The sequence below is a fragment of the Euprymna scolopes genome, chromosome 33 (genome assembly GCF_053919585.1).
Source record: "Euprymna scolopes isolate OS-2025 chromosome 33, ASM5391958v1, whole genome shotgun sequence".
Taxonomy (NCBI): Eukaryota; Metazoa; Mollusca; class Cephalopoda; order Sepiida; family Sepiolidae; genus Euprymna; species Euprymna scolopes.
In genome coordinates this window covers 27,934,544-27,960,616 of record NC_136514.1, presented here as the reverse complement: position 1 = coordinate 27,960,616, position 26,073 = coordinate 27,934,544, and the positions used below count along the sequence as shown (strand labels likewise).

The following is a 26,073-nucleotide window of genomic DNA, read 5'->3' as shown; positions in this document are numbered from 1 at the left end:
GAGATACAAAGTTTTCACTGGAGCAAAGAGTACTGCACACTTTACCCTCTTGTAATATACTACAAAGACGAAGTGGGAGTTCTACAGCATCACTCGCTATGTTTTATCTCTGACGACAATACATACGACACTTGCTTTGTTCACAAAATACAGAGCATGATGACAAATTTCATTAAACAACATCTCACTGGTATCAACAAAATCTATGTTTCAGATGGTTGTGGTGGCCAATATAAGAACTTAAAAAACTTTCTTAATCTGTGCTTCCACAAAGATGATTACGGTATCAACGCTGAGTGGATATTTTTTGCAACCAGCCATGGGAAATCCCCTTGTGATGGTATTGGTGGTGCCGTTAAATGGCATGCAGCAAAGCGAAGCTTGCAGAGACCCTTGAACAACCAGATTCTAACTTACAAAGCAATACTGGAAGTGTGCCAAGCCGAAATGAAGTCCATTGTGTTCTTTGGAATCTACAAGGAAGACATGGTTGAAGTGAGGGATAGAATGGAGAAGAGGTTTATGGATGTGAAAACAGTACCCGGGGCGAGAAGTAGTCATCATTTTGTTCCACAATCAGGATGCAAGATCGGACACAAACTCTAGTGAGGACAATTCATTTGTTGACATTCAAGACTTTAACATCCCCACTCATGTTGACATTGGGGATGTTGCTCCTTTGACATACATGTGTGTACAACTCGTTCTGGTGGGTCTGATTGGTGCAGAAAGTAAACCTCAATGAAGATGATGTTGATGTTCAGTTCATGCACCCCCATGGTCCACGTAAAACTTTCAACTGGCCTTGCAGTGCTGACCTGTGTCCTGTTCCTTTCAAAAACATCATTTGTAGCATCCACGTACCTAAAACAAAGTCAAGTGGAAGGAGCTTTACTATTTCTGACGAGGATTACGATAAAACCGTGACAGCATATGTCGCCTTACACTCATAAGATGTGTTGTGTTGATAGTTTTTTACTTTAATGTGCTATCGTTCCAAAAAATCCAAACCATGTACGCACCCAGCATAGGTACCATTCCTTAGTATCCGTACCCACCACATTAATTACCAGAAAAATGGGCTTTTGTTCTTTCTTCATTAGTTCACAATTAAACCTAAAAAATGGGTTAATCACAGGGGGCCATGAGAATTTTTAGGGGTTTATAAATGCCACAAGCACATTGTATCCTCACCACATGCAGTTTATTATTTGGGATTGTCCACTGTGACTGGCTAATTTTTGAGGTTCGATTGTGAGCTATCCGGTTACTTGGCTTTACCGACTACTTGCATCAAACAAAAAACAAACAAAATAGTTTCAGCCAACTTAAAGAAACACCAGAAAGCAGTAATACCACTTCTTAAATGAACAGGAAGTCAAAATAAAATTCAGGATTTCCCGTTTGTGTTGAATTCAAGTGACTCCTTCTACACTGCTGTCTAGAAGTGAGGCCCATAAAACTGCCCATCTTTAAGGTTCAATTGTGAGCTAACGAAGAAAGAACCAAACACCTTTTTCGGAGGAATTTAAGTTCAGACTATCAAGAATGTCTAGGAACAAAAAAAATTCAATTTCCACTAGTGCCACATGTTTTTTTGGTCGCCTTAGACCAATACCCAAATCTCAGATTAAAAGTTCAATAACTCATAAATAATCCATTTTCAGAGGTTTTAAACATGATTTTTGGATTTCTTGTGTGGAAAACATTGTTTATGCAAATTTTCAAGGTTCTACCTAGTTTAGAAATTGATTTATGCCCCAAAACGTAATTTCATAATTTTGTGAATTTGCGCCTCAACGCGATATATGCAAAATACCAAAATTGCTATATTTCTGGAACTGCTTAGAGTTAAAAGCTCAAATTTTCAGGATTCCCTAGTTTTTACGATATCAACATATGGAGAAAGTTTGGAAAAAATCTGAGAGGTAAGGGTGTCAAAGATGTTTTTTTCTGGATGATTTGAGATGGAATTACCCTACTGTAGTCAAAGTCTAGTTTAAGAACATTCAACAATTCACCTTGGTAGTTTCGGAATAAAGTCTACATTGTTTTTTCTTTTGTCGATTATAACCTGCACATATTTGTCTCTCTCTCTCTCTCTCTCTCTCTCTCTCTCTCTCTATATATATATATATATATATATATATATATATATATATATATAAAGTGGGCCAGAATAAGTTTAGTTCAGTGTTTTATAGCATGCCACAGAAGGAGGATGTGCCAGTCTGATCTACTCTGGCAGGGTCAGGTTAGGGAGAGCGGTATGATGTTGAAAGACTCGAAACCGCTTAATGAACTAAGACAAATAACATCACTGATGATACCCTCCAGGAAAAATAATTTTGATGTGCATATATTCAAACCAAATATAAAGAGATTTCTGTAATCCTCTTTAAGTGAGCCTCTCTGTGAACAGTTGTGAGTCAGATTCTGCCAAATAAGTTTGAAATGCATTCATAAATCTTGGGTTATCTTTTAAATAAATAAAGCTTACTTCTGTTTTTTAACAGAAGTAAGCTTTATTTATGTCAGCCAATAATTAAAAATAAATGCAATTAGAAATAAATTAAATAAATCAACTTTAAGCACAAAAATTAAAACAATTCTATTACAAAAAAGGATTAATAACATTGAGCTTATTAAAATAGATTTTCTTTAATCTAATATGTAAATTAGGTTACTAATTGAGTGTAGATTTTCTTTGAATAGTGTGTGTGCATATGTGTGTATATATATATATATATATATATATACATATACACACACACACACAATTATGGTGAAATAGAAGTGAATAAAAGTTGTTTTCAGTATGGAAATTAATATTAGGTGGAAGTGGAAGCTGCTGTTCAGTCTCGAAAGATAATTGATACCCTCTGTAAGGGTACCTGCACGTGAAATTGTGAGGCAAGGGTTGCGTAATCCCCCAACCACACCTCTCCTGCATCTTGGATCCAATGGCAAGGTGAAGTTCAGGATGACTTGAAACCATGCTGAGATAAGCAGAGAGCACATACAACACCGGGAATTCCCAAATGGTCACTTATTTTAGTATTGACCAGGTTCAACGTTGCTTAACTTCGGTGATCTCACAGGAACCGGTGTGTCAACATGATTATGCCATGTATAGTCGATATTGAGTATAAAAATATGAGCGAATTGGCTTTATAATAATAAATACAAAATCTGCATGAAGTAAAATATATTTAAGTGTATTTTACAACCAGGCAACGACAGGTGGCTTGCTAGCATGTCACACAAAAAAAACCAAAAAAAACAGTAAAGTAGCTCATATTTTTAATGGGAGATTTATGATGTCATTGGAGCACAGGGTGGAGTCAGTACTAGTATATTTGCATGAGTTAGGAGTGGATGACGCCATTATTAAATTGGCAGAACAGTATCACTGTTAACCAAAGGAAGCGTCTGTCGGGTATGTGTATGCATGTGACACTTACGTCACCCGCGCGTCGTCCAGTGGTGGAATGACCCCGGTTGTCGATTCTGATGTTTCCTCAGCAATGGTCAACGGCCGGTTTCCTGAAACAGACTTGTCATGCAAAACAATTGAAGGGACCAAGTCAATAAGCGTTTCTTTTTGTTTAAACTTCTTTGTATTCAATCAGGGTACAATCGCAGCTAGCTGTTTAGTTAGGGACTGGCCACTTGTTAACTGCAAGGTTTTCTCTTCTCTCTCCGACAGACAACTCAATTATCTACGTGACAGAGTCAATCGATGGGGGGAATCTTCGTCGGACCCAAGGAAGCAAAGCTCTCTCTCTAACTCTCTGACTGTCAATCTCTCAAGGCTCGCTGCTTATATTGTGGGGGCGTGGACTGGGTCTCTTCCCGTTTCAGGTCGTTGGCCAATCAGAATTAAGGGATCACTGTCCGTCAAATCTTCGCCAGGCGGCCTATACCCAAAAAAGGAGCTGTTTTTCTTTCTCTGTTGGCATTCGGGTGTTCTCTAATGGAACTTGACAGGTCGTAAAAACAGAGATGCCCAACTTAATTATTTTTGAGAGGACATAAAAACAGCTGAATCCGATTCCACAAAGGCCACGCGTCTTTTCAATAGGGTCACTTATCGCCCCGCTGTTTGTCGACTGTTTGCCTTGTACATCGGAATTTCATTGGTATCCTCGCCACCCACGGGCTGTCATGGCCAATTTAACGTCATCACATTCTCTCACCATAAGCTATGATCTTATCTTTTTTTCTCTGTCTTTCTTTCTCTTCCTTTCGTCGTTTACAGCTGCCTTTTTTTCCTTTTCTTTTTCCACGGGTTCACCGCTACTCTTGGCCTTTTGGTCAGGATCAAAGTGCAGCATCTGTTCTTCGGATGCCGCACTTCCATTTCTTGTTCTCTTTCGGTGGAGGAGAAATCCTTCACGACTGGGACAATTCTTATTTTTGTACCCTTGAGCGTCTCTCATGCAGTGTAATGATGTATAGAAGTGAAATCTAGCCAGTGAGGGTTGAGGACATGTGTTGCATGGAGAAAAATATGAAAATGATATGATGGCTGTGTAATGTGAGCCTTAAAGAGAGGCTTAGTTCTGATGACTTCAGAGGAAGAATAAATGTGGAGAGTATAGGGAGATGTGTGCCGGACACAGGAGACTTTGTTGGTTTGGTAATATTGAAAGAATGGATGCGTTTTTGGGTTAGTAGATGTGGAATAGTCAAGAGAGAAGGTTCAGTTCATAGAAGACAAAGGAAAACTATGGAGGAAATAATAAAAATAGACTTTATTGTTTTCCTTTGAAAAATTGTATTGGAGTTGGCGTTTAGTTGGCTTAGTGTTTTCTGTTTCGTTAGAGATTTCAATATTTGCTTTGTTTATAAGTTTACAAAAATGTGCAAATAAATAAAAATTCAAATGATTTCATTGCATCGTAGTCAATTTCAGAGAGATAAACCTAGTTATTTCTATCTGACATCATATTTACCAATATATTTAAAGACAAAAGTAAAACTAATGTTTCTGAATTTTTTAGATGAGAATTGGTTATTCTTATTTCGATTCCTCGGACTACTTCACCTTGAGTGTCATTTTCACAATGTTTTGATCGATGTAACCTCAAACCTTCTTCAGGTGTATCGTATCGAACTCGAGAATTTGGATGATTCAACTTTCTGGAAACAGCTTGTGAGAGTCAAGTCCCCTACACAAAAAATCAGGACTAAGAACTGTGCATATGAGATCACATATAAATTTGGAAAACCATACAAAGGTGAGACATGTCACCTATTAAAAGTACGGTTAGAAAACATCGAAAAGCCGTAGTACATGGAGAGATTGAAAAATCCATTATAGCTGACCATATCTGGAGGGAAAAGGGGAAATCATCTACTATTATGGGACGAAGTAAAAATTACAGAGAGGAACGGTAAGACAACTCAAAGAAGCAGCACACGTGCTGGGAGATGACCAATTAAGTAGACCTGGTATAGAATTTAACACAATATGAGAACCATTAATTATAAATGTGTATATATACATATATATAGTAGTAATAAATAGTGATATTTAAAACTAGAAATAAAAAATAGGCTTAAGGTTCTTAAAATTTGTACTCGAATTGTCTGCAAGGACCTGTGGTGCAGTGGTTAGAATACTTGAAAAATCAATTGTAAAAGTAATATTCACTTGAAGGTTCAATTCTCAGTGTGGACGATCGAAAAATACAATTGTGAATTACTTAGGACCTCTATCAGTCAGATTGACTCGAGTTTGTCATTAACTGCTTTAAACTATAAATTTTTCATCATGATCTACTTGTAAATATTTTTACCTTTTTTTATTCACAGATAAAACTCTTTTTCATAACTTTGACTTGTGGGCTTTAAATTTAAAGAATTTTTATTTTATGTATATATATATATATATATATATATATATATATATATATATATATAAGGCTTTATTGCTGATTTGTTTTAGCATGAATAATTGCTATAACTATAATCTGCTACGAAATAGATATATACAAACCCATCAATCTTTTGCATATAGATTCTCTTCTCTTATATAAAAAATCAATGGAGAAAGTGTGGATAAGGACCCCGGAAGCAGAGACACTCAAAGGAGCCACTTTTCAAGTGACACTGGTTAACTGCCAACGCACGTGCTGTTTGTAAACAAACATACGCAACCTGAGTTGTTTGTTTTAGTAAAAAAATTTCAAAACATTTTGGAGACAAAAAATAACTTCATTCAATTTGCTTCATTACAAGTTTCCATGCTTTGCCAGTGGCATTCACTCCAGGTGAGTTAAATCAGCTTCCTCGAAAGGAGAAAGTGTTAAGCGAATATTAAATTCATAAACAATCCTCAGTCAAATGTATATCCCGGTCAGGGGAGATGATAACGTTACGTTTTTGCATGTCTTGCAGAGAGGTGTTAATGTCCTGCTATACCCAATGCCTTGTATTCCCAAGTGGTCACTTATTAAATATTGACTGGGTACAGTGTTGTTTAACTTCACTAATCTAATGAGACTTGGTGTGTTAATGTGATTATGCCATATTTGCAATTTGCAGCGAGTATAACAAGATGAACTGCATCTGCCCTTCCTAACTTCCATAGAATGGAAGAAGACTTGAATTCCACGTCTGATCAATTTAATGTCTAATTCCCAGAGGTAGGAACTCTCACTTTTTTCCTATAACATATTTTAATTCTATATTTTCAATTTCTAAATGGAATTTTTCATTCTTTGCTTAATTTTAAGGTGGAAAATTACCGATTTTAACATATTTGTGTACCCATATTTGAATAGTAATTGTCTGTATTTTTGAGATGAGGTGTTTTCATTTATTGAGATTGTCGGACTGACTTCCTCATCTTGGTTGTTATAGTCACAACGTTTCGGCCTCCGGCCTTCATCAGGTGTTTTGTATCGAACTGGGGAACAGTTTGTTAGTAGTCTCGAACCCAACCCTTTATTATTATTATTATGGGGGTACCGTGTTCGGACTCCACCTAGGCTCTGGGACATAGTTGCTGATTCTCTGTTTTGAATGTTGCTTTTCACTGCCTTCGTTCAGGATTGAACTCAGCACCTTTGGGTAACTGTAAACTTTGATACGTCTAGGACCACTCGGCCATATGTGGTCCTAGACGTTGTATCAAAGTTTACAGTTGCCCAGTGTAAAAGAAAAAAAAGTTTTGTTAGGTAGGTAGGCTCGAACCCAAAGCCTTAACGTGAAGGTGAAAAAGAAAGGGGGAAAAAATGGCATCTTACCCGCTCGGCCACGACGGAAGAGAAATGAAAAACATTTTAATTTAACATTTAAAAAGTTAAATCACAGGTGCATGAATTTAATGAGATGAAACATCATGCCATAGAGGGAATGAAATCCCGCACTTAACTTTTGCTGCGATGCTGTTTTTTGATTTTGTTTTCCCAAGTTGTTGGGGAAAAACCAGCTCCCCATAAAAAAGGAGGAGTGTCCAAATGACTAGCAATTGTCTGATATGACGGTTTTCATCGCATTGATCAAAGCTGATTTGCTTCCTGGACGTCCCTGGCAGAAAGACCGAGGAGTTGCTTTCATTTCGATTAGTTTCACTTTATTTATACGAAAAATACCAAACACAGCGAAATAGCGCAAACTTTACAGAAGTCGATCAAAATAAGTCTAGACACGACATCCCATCATAGATATTATCTAGGGGGTATATAAGCAGTTCTCAGACATAGTATACCCCTACCTACAAGCAATAGCAACCAAAGTTACATTACATAAACCCTTCACTATCTGTTCTATATACGTACCACCAAATGAAACTATAAATACACAAGAAATAAACAATCTTCTAGAACAACTCCCCAAACCTTACCTTTCAAGTCATAAACCATCAATATGGGGCAGCAAACAGCTTGACCTCTAAAAACAAAACATTAGAAACAATTATAAATAACAAAAAACTATGCTTATTAAATCACAAAACATTAACTTGCTTAAACCCCCGCCATTGGATCAAAGTCAACGATAAACTTAAGCCTATGTGACACAGTAACCTTCTTGGACTCATGAAAAACGTGTGGAAGTGATCACTTCCCAATTGTGCTGGAAACTATCACCCCAAATGATGAAACTCCCATATGCTGAAAACTTAGAAGAGCACATTGGGAGAAATATCAAAGAGAATGCAAAAAAGATTAATAAGAAATAAGAATCAAGACATGCAGGAGAATCAGTTTACAGAAACCCTTGTCACTATGGCAAATGGAATGTATACCTAAAGGACAAACAAAAACATTCAGAAACAAGCCATGGTTCAATAGGGACGGCCAAAAAAACAGCAGCAATCCGGTGTGCAGCTCTGCGAAAATTCAATACTATGCCAACTACTCAAAATCTAATTGAATTTAAAAAATTTAAAGCAAAAATCACACAGAATAATAAAAGAAAGGATGATAGAAAAACTATGCAAATAAACTCAAACCCAAAAATTTTGAAAATAAGAAAAATCTCAGGAAAACATCAAACTGCCACTATAAGGCACCTTGAAACAGGACAAAACCAAACCACTGCCAAAACCTATACAGAAAACTCCAAGGCAGATAATAATCAACAATTCCAGAAAATCAAAACAAAAGAGAAAAATAACAAAACTAAACTTTTCATCTAAAAACATGGAACGTTACAACAAACTGTTCACTATGAAACAACTCAATGAATCAATAGAAACGTCTCAGAACACAGCAGAAGGACCTGATGAAATTCGATACAAATTTACTAAGCAACTCCCACAAAATTCCCTGGAACAACTACGTTTGGACAACTGGAAAATTACCAAAAACTTGAAGACAAACAATAATTATACAGATCTCAAGCCGGAGAAGGACCACAGCAATTCACAAAATTATAGACCAAAAGCATTAACTAGTTATGCAAAAGACTAGAATGTATCATAAATAACAGACTACTCTGGCACTTGGAAAAAATAAAATTATAATCAAATATCAATGTGGTTTTAGGACATAAAAATGAGCACTAATAATCACTTAATCAGATTAAAAACCTCCATCAGAGATGCCAATATAAAAAAGAACATCTTGTTGCTGTCTTTGATGTAGAGAAAGCATATGATAACATGGGATATTAAAAGATCTACACAAGCTTGGACTAAGAGGCAGACTATCAATGTTTTATTCAAAACTTCGGTTATAGTCAGCTAACGTACTTCCAACCTTCCGGCGTGGTTGCTACTAGAAGCAGTGACAAGGCAATTCAGTTCCTGCACTTTTGTAGTTCTTCAGTATTTCTATTGTGAAGAGATTAATTGAAATAAAATATAAGAAAAGGACATTATGGAAAAATACACAATAAAAATGAACAAAATCAAACAAGTAAAAATAACATGATTATTCTTTATTTGCGCAGTTCTTTTAAAAATTGTTTTTTTTTAATTTTTTTGGAAAATAATTTTTTTTTTTTTTTTTTTTTTAAATGAAAGTTTTTTATTTTAATTTATATATAAGTATGTTTATGAAAGTACGAAAATAAAATTATTGAAATCAAAATAATGAAATTTCAAGCATCATTGAAAAGAACATATCCAATACATAATATTCCCAAAATAGGTTTAAAAGATTGTAAAGTGTTTTCAATAATTCTTTTTAAAAAAGCGCAAAAAGTATTTTCAATAATTTTTTTTAAAGAGTAAAACTAATTTCAATGATTATTAAATAAAACAAAAAAACGATTTGAAAAATGCAATAAAAAAGAGTGCATGCACAGAGGAGATATAGGCATGAGAGAAAAAAGTGATGGAACTGATTTGCCTTGTCACCGCTTCTGGTAGAAACCACGCCGGAAGTTAGGAAGTACATTAGCTGACTATAACTGAAATTTCCTATCAGAAAGAACCATCAAAGTAAAAATAGGATAAAACTTATCAGAACCAGAAAACCAAATTGAAGGAAACCCTACAATAAAGTATACTTTCAGTCACTCTCTTCAATATTAAAATTAATGACATTGCCTCAATTCTGGGGTAAATGGCTCACTATATGTTGATGACTTTATGATCTGTTATCACTCAAAATACATGAACAACATAGAAAGGCAACTACAACAATCTATCAACAAAATCCTCCAATATACTACAGCAAATGGCTTCACAATATAAAAAAAATAACGAAATGCATTCACTTCTGCCAACAACACAACTTATACCCAGCCTTGAAATTTGATAATTATGAAATACCAGTAGTAGTAGAATTCAAATTTCTTGGAATAACGTTTGATAAGAAACTAACTTTTATACCACACATCAAGAACTTTGGACAAAATGCAATCAGGCTGTACAACTACTATATGTGTTGACTCACACAAAATGGGGAGCAGATGAAGAAACCCTAGTAAAACAATAAAAACAAAAGCAATAATATTATCTAAACTGGATTGCAGCTCTATAATCTATGGATCATCCAGAAAATCATATCTATGAACACTAGATACATGAACAAGTTGCTGGAATCCATATTAAATAGAGAAGTAGTCAATCACCTCAGCAGAAATAACCTTAGTGACGTGCAATATAGTTTCCATTCTGCCAGATATACAACAGATGTGCTAATATATCTCATAGAATTAGTGAATCTCTCGACAAAGCCTTCCTTTCTAGGGCAATTGCTCTTGACATATCAAAGGCCTTCAATAAGGTATGGCATAAGGGCCTACTTCACAAGATTTCTAGCTACGGTATAACTGGAAATGTTTTCTCAATCATTTATCTCTGATAGGCTCATAAGAGTAGTGGTTGAGGGGGCAGAAATCGCCCTCAGTATTAATGCTGAAGTCCCTCAGGGGTCCATCCTGGGCCCAACTCTCTTCCTGATCTACATCAATGATCTCCCAAAACACATACTTACATCATTCGTTGACATTTATGCTGATGACACGACCATCTATGGCAACACATCAAAGGCTGTAAATGACAAAGTTCTCTTTAATTCTCTCTCCTCTGATGTTGAGCATGTGGTACAATGGGGGAAGATGTGGCTGATCACTTTTAATTCATCCAAAAACCAAGCATCTATCTTTACATCATCAACGCTCTGATCCCCATCTGGCATCAATTGAAATGGATAGCTTTCGTCTAGGGGAGACCCCATGTTTTGACAAGCTTCTGGGTTTGACCTTTACTCCTGATCTGAAATGGAACACGTACATCAAATCTGTTGCCAGGGACGCTGGGAAAATGGTAGGATCCTTCTACTGCTCCAGAAGATATCACTACTGATGCAATTCTCTATCTGTATAAAAGCCAAGTACGTCCAAGGATGGAGTACTGCTGCCACATCTGGGCAGGAGCTGCTAAAAACAGCCTATCCTGCCTTGACAGAGTACAAAATAGACTTCGTGGATTAGTGGGGGGATGCCCTTTTCTCTTCCCTGCAACCTCTCTCCCACAGAAGAGACGTTGCGAGCCTATCCTTGTTTTATCGTTATTTCCATGGCATGGCAGGTGCTCGTCTGAGCTCCAATCCCTCGCCCCCCCCCCCCCCCCCACCAATCTTTCACGAGAAACACCCGTCTGGTTGAAACTACTGTCAATAATTTTCCCCACTCTTTATCTATGCCTAAATCCAAACATAGATTCCATGAGCAGAGCTTCTTTCTTAGAACTGCACGCCAGTGGAACTCTCTGCCACTTGCCTGTTTCCCACCTGACTACAACTTGGACGTCTTCAAGTCCAACATAAACAAACTCCTGACAAACCGCCCCCTTAAGTAAGACACTCTATCAAAACCCCCAATACTAATGATTACTACAATACTATCTCATTGATACACGCAATAACCTTTATCCTTGAGTGGCCTTCGGGCCTTGATTAGTGGTGACCCCCATGTAAAAAAAAAAGAAAAAAAGTCGTACTAAATCGACTCCACATAAGACATTCACATCCAACTCACGATTACTAATTAAAATAAGAACAACCAAAGTGTCAATGTGGATATATTTTAACCATAAAACATATTTGAGAATTGTAAAAATACAAACTCTATAAGATGAAAATATTTTAATAAACAAAAACTTGAAAAAATATTTAAAGAAATTGAAACAAAAAGATTACTGACTTCCGTAAAAAAAAAACTGGAATATACAACAAAATCTAATTTGTTTTTACCATCAATATGAAAAGTTACAAAAACTCTGAACGTATATAGCAAAAAAAAAACATCAACATTATACAAGCATAAAATCACAAACTAAATACAACAAACATTCATTTAAAAAACAACCACTCTACCATGAACATCAATATGCCATTAAACAAACGAACAATAGAATATTTGAAGAGATAACTATTAGAACTTGAAGCATAAACTCCTCCCAGAGTTACTGGCGCTGGCATTAAATAACCGAAAAAGTTGATATGCTATAAAAGATGTTCAGTCATCATGCGTTTTGCAGGCTCACTTTCATACACACAGGACAGCATTTTGCCTGATTTTGTTTGAGATGCTAAACTGCATTGAAGGGAATAGAGAATGTAAAATTAGAGAATTTGTGTGAAAATCTTGTTCATAATAAAGAACAGTTCAATATCATCAAGTGTTTTCTCTTCTGTAGAATATGATTTATCTGGAATTCCAGGAGCGTACATTATTCCATTATTTTTTCTTTTGAGTTTTTTAAAAAAAAAATTTTTGTTTTTTTTTTCTGGGCATAGTTTGTGTTTTTGTATATTTTTCAGTTTCCAGGTATTTTAGATTTGTGATTAGAAAATGGATTACTTAGGAGACATGTTTCAAAAAGTTTTTCTTAATTAACTTGTAGATCATACTTCAAAGCTAAACTCCTCATTCTGTGATCTGAAATGTCAGGAAAGTTAAGTGTTAAGTATTCTGTCGAATATGTATCAACAAAAAAATTTTATTTTTTTTATTGATGTTCATGTGTAAACTTTTTGAATTTTCTCCTGGTTTCAAGTTTTGTTTTTTGTCTAATACAAAAATGGCTAAGAAGTATCTCATTGTTTAAGGAACCATGTTAAAATTACTGGAATAATGGTGTATAAATTGATAAACTTAATTCTTAATATTGATTCATGTTCTATGAAGAAAATGACCATCAAAATTTATTGAGATGATTCTAGATTGGAAATATGGTGTCGAGCCAAAAACTCCAGTGCTGAACACAATCAGGGTTTGTGGTAATAAAGTTATACATATATATATATACTAGACCACCCGTGACCCGTTGGGTCAGTACGTTATATTAGCTATGGAATTCATGTATGAGCGTGACACTTGTGGCATAAAGAAAATAGTTTTTTTTTACATAACAGAAGCATTTCTATGAAAGTATATTAAAATGAAAAAAGAATATAGATAGATTTCTATGAGTCGTTCTGTTTATTATAATTGTTATTTTTTTTTTAAATTACAGTTACTGAATTATAAGTGGTTGGTCATACTTATAGGTAAATATGCACTGAACAGGTATCATAATCCTTATTATAGTTAAATTCAAATTTTGATCTATCATCTTTTAAATGAAATTGTTAGTTGAAAGTACAGAATAATAAAAAAAACACTCTCCACATGTTAATAATGGCTTTTTAAATAGAAAATGAAAATAAAATGTAACTTTTTTCATTTAATTTAAGCAAACATTCAGTACCCATTGTGTAAAGGAAAACACTATTTAATGTAATAGAAATGTGTGCATTTACCGATTCAGCTTTCCGTTTGGAAATGTAAGCAGACGACTTTAAAAAACATGGGAAGAAGAAAAAGAAATTTTTTTGTAATAACGCCCTCTAGTAAAAAGGTCTGCATTAGTTAAGGGGGATAACTCTATCCAGTTTTACATCGCTCTCTTTTTCTTTCTCTCACACATACACGTAACTATTTCTCGCGTACGTAACGAAAATAAAGGGAGTAGGAGTGTTGAAATCTATTAGAGGGAAAGTGAGAGGTGTTTTCTTTCCATAAATTGTATAGGGTAATATTTCATATTATTAATAGATTCATAGATAAATAGATTTTATAATATATATTATAATTATCTATGAATCTATGTATTATTTGTATATATAAATAACTATTTGATCAAATTAAATGAAATTGTTTGTATTAAAAGCGATATAAAAATTCCGGAATTGGAATAACGGATTGAAGACGTTGCTATTTACGCATGCGCAACCGGATGTTGAAAACCGGAAATCTGATTGCAAACATACAAGATCCATAGACTTTTAGTATTATATAGATTAAAACACTTTTCTGTTACTAAGCCGTGGTGGGCAAGCGATGAACATGTCGGGTTTTTTCCACCTTCGTCTCAAGGTTCCGGGTTCAATCCTACCTACCTACCTATCAAAAGTTTTTCCCCTTTTACTACAGGGGCGACTTTTTTTTTTTTTCTGGGAGTTGGTTGCCTTAGTATACCACCTCTGTCCACCCGGGAAATGCCGGGTAGCCATGCTAGTATATATATAAAGAACATATAAGATAACTGCTGAGGAGTATGAAAAAAACAATTTCTGCATTTCAGTGGCATAAAGAAAAATAATCATATGTGGTTTATGGTATTTTATGTTGGTTTTTGTACATTTTTATTGTAAATCTGATCACTGTGAGACTGTTTTACCTTTTACTAATTTTTACTTTCTAAGATTTATTTCAGTATGAAATTTTATATAAATTTAGATGAATGACCTCCCAACTTCATCTCCATAACTAGTTGCTTTCCCTAATATGGTATTTCTGAACCGTCATGAAAAAGACTAAACTTTGAAAAGACACTATGAGTGAACAAAATAAGAAATTTTTATCATTTTTGGTTCAGTATTTGTAATGTCTGCATGAATGTCAAAAAGAAAAAAAACCCTTTACCGTAAAAACCACATCATTTTATAACCCGTATAGGTATACATGTGAGAAATTCCACAAAATCTGATAAAATTTCTGAGCAAAATCTGGTGCCATTTTTTTTTTTTTTTTTTTTTTTTTATTCAGGTCAAAAAAACTTATCTGAGTGAATTTTTAGATCAACTTCATGTTCCAAACTTAAAATATTCAAGAACATGTAATTATTAAAATGTCCTGGACGACGTCTGGTGTGATTTACACGAAAACAGAAAATGCTCTAAATTAAAAGTCACTTCGAGTTACATGCTTAAATTTTATTTCTTAGTTTTTAGGATGTTTGTCAATGGTGCAATTACAACAAAATCTGTTGATATGGGTTTCAAGCCGTGGATAATTTGATATGGAATTAACCAAATAATTTGCTGGTTTTACAGACTATTGATTAACAAAGTTTGTTAATTGAAATACTTGAAACATTTAAATTCATAAACATTTCAGTCATAATTTTGTTGTAAATTAAACAAAATCTTTTACATTTATTAATATAGAGAAAAAATTAACACTTGGAATTTTTGTATAAATTCATTTATCTTTTAAATGTGAATGCAAATTGAGGAAAAATCAATTTGCAAATTAGAAATAGGTCGCAACTTGTTGAAAATCAAGACTGTCCTTTTTAAAAAAGAAACATTTGAACACAAATGATAAATATTTGTCCAGGAAATAAAACAATATTGTGAAACAAAATTATTTGTTATATTAAAAGCAAAACAATGAATTTAAATAAATAAGTCTTTTTACAAAACCAATATACAAATTAGTTATCATTGCGGCTGATATCACATACAATATATATATATATATATATATATATATATATATATATATGTGTGTGTGTATGTATACAAATAATGGTGCATCAATTATGTAAAGTTGAATTAACTTGAAATAAATCGTTTTGACTTTACTCTGTTAGTGCAAGAAGTGGGCCTTATTCTTGCATTTATTCATTCATATATATATATATATATATATATATATATATTGCAGTAAACTTTTAATGATTAATTATGAATTTTTGGACATCACTTTTATGCATAAAAGTTGTAATATGGGTTATATTTAGCATCTAGTTTTGGTATTTATAGTGCTGTTTCACTAGTAGTTAACACCAGGTAACATCTCGCACCCGTTATCAATTCGACCTAGTCCCAAGAGTTAGCATCAACCAGGTTGCATATAGTTATAGTATTTCTTACATATTCAACTCTCTCTCCCATACCCAAGATATCCAAGCAAATTGCTGCAACAGTTACATGCTGTATATTTTTCAACTATCCACAATGCTAAAGTGCATAAGGCATCTGTAATTTCACCGGTATCAAGTTTCTGAAAAAACACAATTGATGGGACTTTTTCTTCCAGTTTGTAGCTCCATGTCCACTTGATCATTATTATGCTCATGTCTCTTTGCCATGTAACATATGTCAGGATTGGCAGCAGTAGCTTCCTGAATTTTCCTCCAGCAACACAACAATGAATACGGATAATATGTTAGCAATCACTACCCATATTCAACATGTTGCACAAGTAACAAGTGTTTTGTTTATTCAAGTATAAGGCAGCATCAACATCCACACGAATCTGAACTCGATAATAAATTTGTTAACATCTGCAGCAAACATAACCTGTGTCAAATATGTTGTATTCACAGATTATATTACATGTGAAATTTTTATGAAATCTTAGGTGTTATAGAAAGCTGAAAGATGTTTTTGGTTAATTTCTATTTCAGTTATATAAATGATCCCACCATTTTTCCAGTTATATAAATGAGAGTTGAAATAACATACAGAATGCCCTCAATATTCACGCAGGCTTTCAAATTTCTTTCAGCAACAGTTCTCCTTTCTTCTCTTCACTGACAAGAGAGACTTTGCTCTTAGCATTAACGGTAGCAATAGTACTTTTCTTTCTTTTCACCCACAACAGTCAATGACGAACACGCATCCAAAACGTGATGTCCAGACACAAATTGATCTTCAAGCAAAATGTCTCACTTTTATTTAATTATTTTGCATAATCACCACCCCTTCCCCCACGCTCATCTTGAAACCAAATGGTTCTAGGTTTGCACCCTTGCAGTGAGCGTATGCTAGTTGTAGCCGCTTATCCTTCTGTCTTTCTGCACTATTGCCACACAAGTGTAATGAGGTGTGTTTGATTTATTTTTTCAGGAGAGCAAATGGAGGCAGAACTTGTTTGAAAATCTTTCAGTATCGTTCTGTATGATGTCCTACAACAACAATGCCGGGTAACCTTTATTTAAATTTATATTTTCATAATTAACTGGTTATTATCAATTTTGGAATACAGCTGATAGGCATAATGGTGAAGAATGTAGGCTTTATGTACTTTAATTTAATTTCATGCAAAGAGATAGTGGAAAGCCTTTTGAAAAATCAGATAGCTTTGATTTTATCAAATTTTAACTATATGTGTAAAATTAATAGTTTACAAATTTCTGTTTCTTTGGGATAGTTTAAAGAATTGTGGAGTGGAAATAATATGGGCAAATATTTCAGATTTGCATTAAATTTAATCTATAGTTATGAGACACCAAGGTTACCTGAATTTCAATTACTTAAGATCCCTTAAGCTTAAGTATTTTATTTTAGACATTCAAACTCATGTGATGGATTATATTTTAGCCATTCAAACTAATGTGATGGATTATATTTTAGCCATTCAAACTCATGTGATGGATTATATTTTAGCCATTCAAACTCATGTGATGGATTTTATTTTAGCCATTCAAACTCATGTGATGGATTATATTTTAGCCATTCAAACTCATGTGATGGATTATATTTTAGCCATTCAAACTCATGTGATGGATTATATTTTAGACATTAAAACTCATGTGATGGATTTTATTTTAGCCATTAAAACTCATGTGATGGATTATATTTTAGCCATTCAAACTCATGTGATGGATTATATTTTAGACATTCAAACTCATGTGATGGATTATATTTTAGACATTCAAACTCATGTGATGGATTATATTTTAGCCATTCAAACTCATGTGATGGATTTTATTTTAGCCATTCAAACTCATGTGATGGATTATATTTTAGACATTCAAACTCATGTGATGGATTATATTTTAGCCATTCAAACTCATGTGATGGATTATATTTTAGCCATTCAAACTCATGTGATGGATTATATTTTAGCCATTCAAACTCATGTGATGGATTATATTTTAGCCATTCAAACTCATGTGATGGATTTTATTTTAGACATTCAAACTCATGTGATGGATTATATTTTAGACATTCAAACTCATGTGATGGATTATATTTTAGACATTCAAACTCATGTGATGGATTATATTTTAGACATTCAAACTCATGTGATGGATTATATTTTAGCCATTCAAACTCATGTGATGGATTATATTTTAGCCATTCAAACTCATGTGATGGATTATATTTTAGCCATTCAAACTCATGTGATGGATTTTATTTTAGCCATTCAAACTCATGTGATGGATTATATTTTAGACATTCAAACTCATGTGATGGATTATATTTTAGCCATTCAAACTCATGTGATGGATTATATTTTAGCCATTCAAACTCATGTGATGGATTATATTTTAGCCATTCAAACTCATGTGATGGATTATATTTTAGCCATTCAAACTCATGTGATGGATTATATTTTAGCCATTCAAACTCATGTGATGGATTATATTTTAGACATTCAAACTCATGTGATGGATTATATTTTAGACATTCAAACTCATGTGATGGATTATATTTTAGACATTCAAACTCATGTGATGGATTATATTTTAGACATTCAAACTCATGTGATGGATTATATTTTAGACATTCAAACTCATGTGATGGATTTTATTTTAGCCATTCAAACTCATGTGATGGATTATATTTTAGCCATTCAAACTCATGTGATGGATTATATTTTAGACATTCAAACTCATGTGATGGATTATATTTTAGCCATTCAAACTCATGTGATGGATTATATTTTAGCCATTCAAACTCATGTGATGGATTATATTTTAGACATTCAAACTCATGTGATGGATTATATTTTAGACATTCAAACTCATGTGATGGATTATATTTTAGACATTCAAACTCATGTGATGGATTATATTTTAGCCATTCAAACTCATGTGATGGATTATATTTTAGCCATTCAAACTCATGTGATGGATTTTATTTTAGCCATTCAAACTCATGTGATGGATTTTATTTTAGCCATTCAAACTCATGTGATGGATTATATTTTAGACATTCAAACTCATGTGATGGATTATATTTTAGACATTCAAACTCATGTGATGGATTATATTTTAGCCATTCAAACTCATGTGATGGATTATATTTTAGCCATTCAAACTCATGTGATGGATTATATTTTAGACATTCAAACTCATGTGATGGATTTTATTTTAGCCATTCAAACTCATGTGATGGATTATATTTTAGCCATTCAAACTAATGTGATGGATTATATTTTAGACATTCAAACTCATGTGATGGATTATATTTTAGACATTCAAACTCATGTGATGGATTATATTTTAGCCATTCAAACTCATGTGATGGATTATATTTTAGCCATTCAAACTCATGTGATGGATTATATTTTAGCCATTCAAACTCATGTGATGGATTATATTTTAGCCATTCAAACTCATGTGATGGATTATATTTTAGCCATTCAAACTCGTGATGGATTATATTTTAGCCATTCAAACTCATGTGATGGATTATATTTTAGCCATTCAAACTCATGTGATGGATTATATTTTAGCCATTCAAACTCATGTGATGGATTATATTTTAGCCATTCAAACCCATGTGATGGATTATATTTTAGCCATTCAAACTCATGTGATGGATTATATTTTAGACATTCAAACTCATGTGATGGATTATATTTTAGACATTCAAACTCATGTGATGGATTATATTTTAGACATTCAAACTCATGTGATGGATTATATTTTAGACATTCAAACTCATGTGATGGATTATATTTTAGCCATTCAAACTCATGTGATGGATTATATTTTAGACATTCAAACTCATGTGATGGATTATATTTTAGCCATTCAAACTCATGTGATGGATTATATTTTAGCCATTCAAACTCATGTGATGGATTATATTTTAGCCATTCAAACTCATGTGATGGATTATATTTTAGCCATTCAAACTCGTGATGGATTATATTTTAGCCATTCAAACTCATGTGATGGATTATATTTTAGCCATTCAAACTCATGTGATGGATTATATTTTAGCCATTCAAACTCATGTGATGGATTATATTTTAGCCATTCAAACTCATGTGATGGATTATATTTTAGCCATTCAAACTCGTGATGGATTATATTTTAGACATTCAAACTCATGTGATGGATTATATTTTAGACATTCAAACTCATGTGATGGATTTTAATCAAACTTCTAGTAAGGAATCTATAAGGTATGGTTTTAAAATTTGAACTTATGGGTATTTTTAAGAATGATTGTATTCTTTTGTTTTATTTTCTATCATTGTGTTTTAAAATTTGAACTTATGGGTATTTTTAAGAATTATTGTATTCTTTTGTTTTATTTTCTATCATTGTGTTTTAAAATTTGAACTTATGGGTATTTTTAAGAATGATTGTATTCTTTTGTTTTATTTTCTATCATTGTGTTTTAAAATTTGAACTTATGGGTATTTTTAAGAATTATTGTATTCTTTTGTTTTATTTTCTATCATTGTGTTTTAAAATTTGAACTTATGGGTATTTTTAAGAATTATTGTATTCTTTTGTTTTATTTTCTATCATTGTGTTTTAAAAGTTGAACTTATGGGTATTTTTAAGAATGATTGTATTCTTTTGTTTTATTTTCTATCATTGTGTTTTAAAATTTGAACTTATGGGTATTTTTAAGAATGATTGTATTCTTTTGTTTTATTTTCTATTATTGTGTTTTAAAAGTTGAACTTATGGGTATTTTTAAGAATTATTGTATTCTTTTGTTTTATTTTCTATCATTGTGTTTTAAAAGTTGAACTTATGGGTATTTTTAAGAATTATTGTATTCTTTTGTTTTATTTTCTGTCATTGTGTTTTAAAAGTTGAACTTATGGGTATTTTTAAGAATTATTGTATTCTTTTGTTTTATTTTCTATCATTGTGTTTTAAAAGTTGAACTTATGGGTATTTTTAAGAATTATTGTATTCTTTTGTTTTATTTTCTATCATTGTGTTTTAAAATTTGAACTTATGGGTATTTTTAAGAATTATTGTATTCTTTTGTTTTATTTTCTATCATTGTGTTTTAAAAGTTGAACTTATGGGTATTTTTAAGAATGATTGTATTCTTTTGTTTTATTTTCTATCATTGTGTTTTAAAATTTGAACTTATGGGTATTTTTAAGAATTATTGTATTCTTTTGTTTTATTTTCTATCATTGTGTTTTAAAAGTTGAACTTATGGGTATTTTTAAGAATTATTGTATTCTTTTGTTTTATTTTCTATCATTGTGTTTTAAAATTTGAACTTATGGGTATTTTTAAGAATGATTGTATTCTTTTGTTTTATTTTCTATCATTGTGTTTTAAAAGTTGAACTTATGGGTATTTTTAAGAATGATTGTATTCTTTTGTTTTATTTTCTATCATTGTGTTTTAAAAGTTGAACTTATGGGTATTTTTAAGAATTATTGTATTCTTTTGTTTTATTTTCTATCATTGTGTTTTAAAATTTGAACTTATGGGTATTTTTAAGAATGATTGTATTCTTTTGTTTTATTTTCTATCATTGTGTTTTAAAATTTGAACTTATGGGTATTTTTAAGAATGATTGTATTCTTTTGTTTTATTTTCTATCATTGTGTTTTAAAAGTTGAACTTATGGGTATTTTTAAGAATGATTGTATTCTTTTGTTTTATTTTCTATCATTGTGTTTTAAAAGTTGAACTTATGGGTATTTTTAAGAATTATTGTATTCTTTTGTTTTATTTTCTATCATTGTGTTTTAAAAGTTGAACTTATGGGTATTTTTAAGAATGATTGTATTCTTTTGTTTTATTTTCTATCATTGTGTTTTAAAATTTGAACTTATGGGTATTTTTAAGAATGATTGTATTCTTTTGTTTTATTTTCTATTATTGTGTTTTAAAAGTTGAACTTATGGGTATTTTTAAGAATTATTGTATTCTTTTGTTTTATTTTCTATCATTGTGTTTTAAAATTTGAACTTATGGGTATTTTTAAGAATGATTGTATTCTTTTGTTTTATTTTCTATCATTGTGTTTTAAAATTTGAACTTATGGGTATTTTTAAGAATGATTGTATTCTTTTGTTTTATTTTCTATCATTGTGATTTAAAAGTTGAACTTATGGGTATTTTTAAGAATTATTGTATTCTTTTGTTTTATTTTCTATCATTGTGTTTTAAAATTTGAACTTATGGGTATTTTTAAGAATGATTGTATTCTTTTGTTTTATTTTCTATCATTGTGTTTTAAAATTTGAACTTATGGGTATTTTTAAGAATGATTGTATTCTTTTGTTTTATTTTCTATCATTGTGTTTTAAAAGTTACTTCCCTTTCTTGCTTTTTTTGTTTAGACTTTGGAATTTGTCATCTTTGAGTAGATGATTACACAAGAAAAAAAGTATCATTTTTAATCTTCATCTAAAATTTAAAAAACAAAATGGACGCACGCGTTTGTGTATGTCAACGAAAGGCTTTTTAGGTGGGGGTTCTCACATTGGTTATATTCCTGGAGAAGTTTTCGCATACTTCCCATTTAAGATTCGCAAACGGACATCGTTTCTATCTTTTTTTTTTTTTTTTTTGGATTGAGTTTTTTTTCCACTGTCTTGTTCTCTTGGCTGTTTGTCTTTTTCGTATAAATAAAGCAAAACTATTTGAGCTCAACCGCCTGGTCTTCCAGTTGAGTAGTATCTATTCTGTAATTGGTCCTTGGTCAATGTAGGGAAAATCCTTCATACTGAGACAATTACTACTTATTTAGAAACTGCCAGAGTGCCCTCTTTTTTGGCCTAGCTGCTTTTCTCCCACATTAAAAATAACCTTCATGGGAGGTTTAAAAGCAATGCCATTTTTGCAAGTCATTTTTTTGATTGACTACATGAAATTTGAACGCTTTACACTTCCAGTCGCGTCATAGAGTAGGGATAAGATGTCAGATTTTCTTTCACTTTCTTTTCTGCCTTCACGTCATGGGTTGGAGCCTGCCTACTACAACTTAAAAAAAATTTTTTTATACACCTCCAAACACCCGGGCAACACCGGGCACCCAGGCTAGTAAAATGATATAAAAATGGTGCAAAATTGTTTCATTCAGGGAATCAATTTTTCCTGTCCCATGAATTTTAGAATAACATTTTTTTTTTTTTTATAGTGTTTTTTTCCTTATGATGTAATTATAAAGAAGCACCAATTTTATAAATAAAAATATTTTGTATATCACGGTTAAATAAAAGCAACTACAGGGTGTCTCAAAAAAATGTACTCACACTTTAACCGTTGCTAACATGCTGTCTTTTTTGTGTTGCTAACATACTGTCTTTTTTGTGTTGCAGGTGTGAGGTGTGAACCACGGCATGGCAGGAAATCAACTTAGCTTGGAAGAGAGGAAGTTTGTCCTGAAATGTTATTGGAAGACCGAAAACGCCATTGAAGTGCAAAGACGGTTCAGAAGGGAATTCGCAAGATCGCCACCAATGCGCCAGAACGTCAACAAGAAACGTCCTCGGACATCCACGAGCCCTGGAAAAGAAGAGCAGGTGCAGGAAACACTCTTTCGATCACCACAGAAATCATTTCAACAAACTGCTCGGGAAACCCACATCTCAAAAGATAGCGTCCATCGCATCATGAAACGTCTGCACTGGAAATGCTACATTCCGACACTAATTCGTGTTCTCAACGAAGATGATCCTGACCGAAGAGTCGAATTCTGTGAATGGTACCTGGCAAAATGTGGGGAAGATGCAGGGTTTCCATGCAAAATTGTGTGGAGCGATGAGGCAACCTTTAAATTAAATGGCACCATTAATCGCCATAATTGCACGTACTGGGGTCCTATAAATCCTCATGTAACACTTGAACACCATGTAAACTTGCCAGGAGTAACAGTGTTGTGTGGGATATCCGCACTGGACATCATAGGGCCATTTTTTATTAACGGAATTGTCACCGGTGAGAGATACCTTAACTTGCTTCAGGAGTTTGTTGGTCCACAAATTTCTGAGATGTTTGGTGATGACGGCGAGATTTACTTTCAGCAAGATGGAGCACCTCCCCACTACCATCGCGATGTACGAGCTCACCTCGATGCAGCTTTTCCAGACACATGGATTGGACGGAGGGATGCCATTGAATACCCTGCACGTTCCCTGGACCTCACACCCATGGACTTCTTTTTGTGGGTATATCTCAAAGACAAAGTTTATCGCACCAAACCAAGAACAATTGATGCATTGAAAATGGAAATTGAAAGACAATGTTGCGATATTCCTAATGACCTGTTTCGTAATGTTTGCGAATCCCTTGGTGCACGTTATCAGCATTGTCTGGACAATAATGGTCATCAATTCAAACATTTGCGAACATGATTCATTAATCACATTTGTCTTCTGTATTCAAAGCTATTCCATTTCACTGTATGTTCATAAATAAAGGATTTCTCGTCATTCGAAGTGTGAGTACATTTTTTTTAGACACCCTATATTTATTAAAAAAAAATACAGAAAAAATAATTAGTGACTTCTTATGATGCAAATATATTATAGGGAACAACTAATTTTAAATGCATAACCATGGTTTCTATGTTCAGCTTTTTAACTATATCACAGCACACAAAGTACTAAATCTGAAAATTATTTATCTAGATTTTAAAATTGCTTCGGCACAGAAGACATATAGAACTCACTTATTTTCAAATCTCAAACATTTGTTTTAGAGAGTTTTCAATAAGGAAAAAGAGTGAATTATATCCCAAACATGCTTACAACCACAACAGAACCGGCCAAAGACAGTCTGGATTGATATTTTCAAATACTGCACAATTAGATAAAATATTATAAATTACAAATTCCAAGTTTACAAATAAAGAGGAATCTATTCAAGATTCCTTTATATTTTTTGTTATCAATGCAACTTGTCTGATAGATTTCTTGAAAATATGTCAACCTAACAGGATGAGTACAGCACAAAAAAATGTGGAAATGATATTCCTGAATGCTGAGCTCTATTTTGCTGTACAAATATTATCTCAATAGCATTTATCTCTTTCTTTTTATATATATATATATATATATATATATAGACAAATATTATTGAATAGCACGGAGTTATTCTGTTTTACAATTTTCCTTTTTATCTTCTCCAATCTCCGAATAGTCCTTTTTGTGTTCTTGAAATTGTATAAGTTGGATCCATAATCGCGAGTGCTTTCGACAGAACTGCTTCTATCATCCTCAGGCATATTGTAGAAATAAATGTATAAATTGTTTTTTTTTTTTAAATTACATATATATACATTTTTTCATAGTCACGTGGTAGCTTGTTGAATATATATATTTATATACATATTCAATAATATTTGTCTAAATGAGAAGATGCTGCCTAAATATACACAATATATATATATATATATATATATATATATATATATTATGATTTAAAGGTTACGAGGGTTTTTTGAAGCATGAAAAATGATGTTACTTTTTATATTTAATATTTTTGTTATTTTTTATATTTCAAACGGACCTCCGCTCTTGGTCACAAAAAAGTATCGAAATGAAAAAGAAAGCCGTTGAAAAAACTGGAAAATTGTAGTGTGGACAGCGTTCATTCCTAGCAATCATATTCAAAAAAGTTCACGTGGATTATTTTAGCCGTTTGTGGAAGATTGTATTTTTTATTTATTTTTTTTAAATGTTGCAACGTAATAGCGTTTAATTGAAACGGCAAAAATGAGACGCAATTGATTTCAATATGTATATTGTAATTGAAATGAAATTGTTAAACAGTAACAATAATATAATTAATAGTTATGAATAATGTTAGTACAGTGAAGTATTAATAACAAAGGTGATAGTTTTAAATAATAATAAGAATAATAATGAAACTCCCCAAGAGGG

At 32.6% G+C, this 26,073-nt stretch overlaps 1 protein-coding gene across 2 annotated transcripts in view; it reads left to right on the top strand.

The window, feature by feature from the left end:
* LOC145258178 (uncharacterized) overlaps positions 1–24,627 on the top strand; it is a 47,719-nt gene extending 23,092 nt beyond the window's left edge. The window contains exons 2-4 of one of the 2 annotated variants that reach the window (XM_080116005.1): positions 6,553–6,653; positions 17,088–17,164; positions 23,509–24,627. In XM_080116005.1, coding sequence (XP_079972131.1) covers positions 23,530–24,543 — 1,014 coding nt within the window. In that variant the 5' untranslated portion in view covers positions 6,553–6,653; positions 17,088–17,164; positions 23,509–23,529 and the 3' untranslated portion in view covers positions 24,544–24,627. The remainder of the gene's footprint in view (positions 1–6,552; positions 6,654–17,087; positions 17,165–23,508) is intronic. The other variant, XM_080116004.1, reaches the window with a different exon arrangement.
* Positions 24,628–26,073: the final 1,446 nt, after the last annotated feature.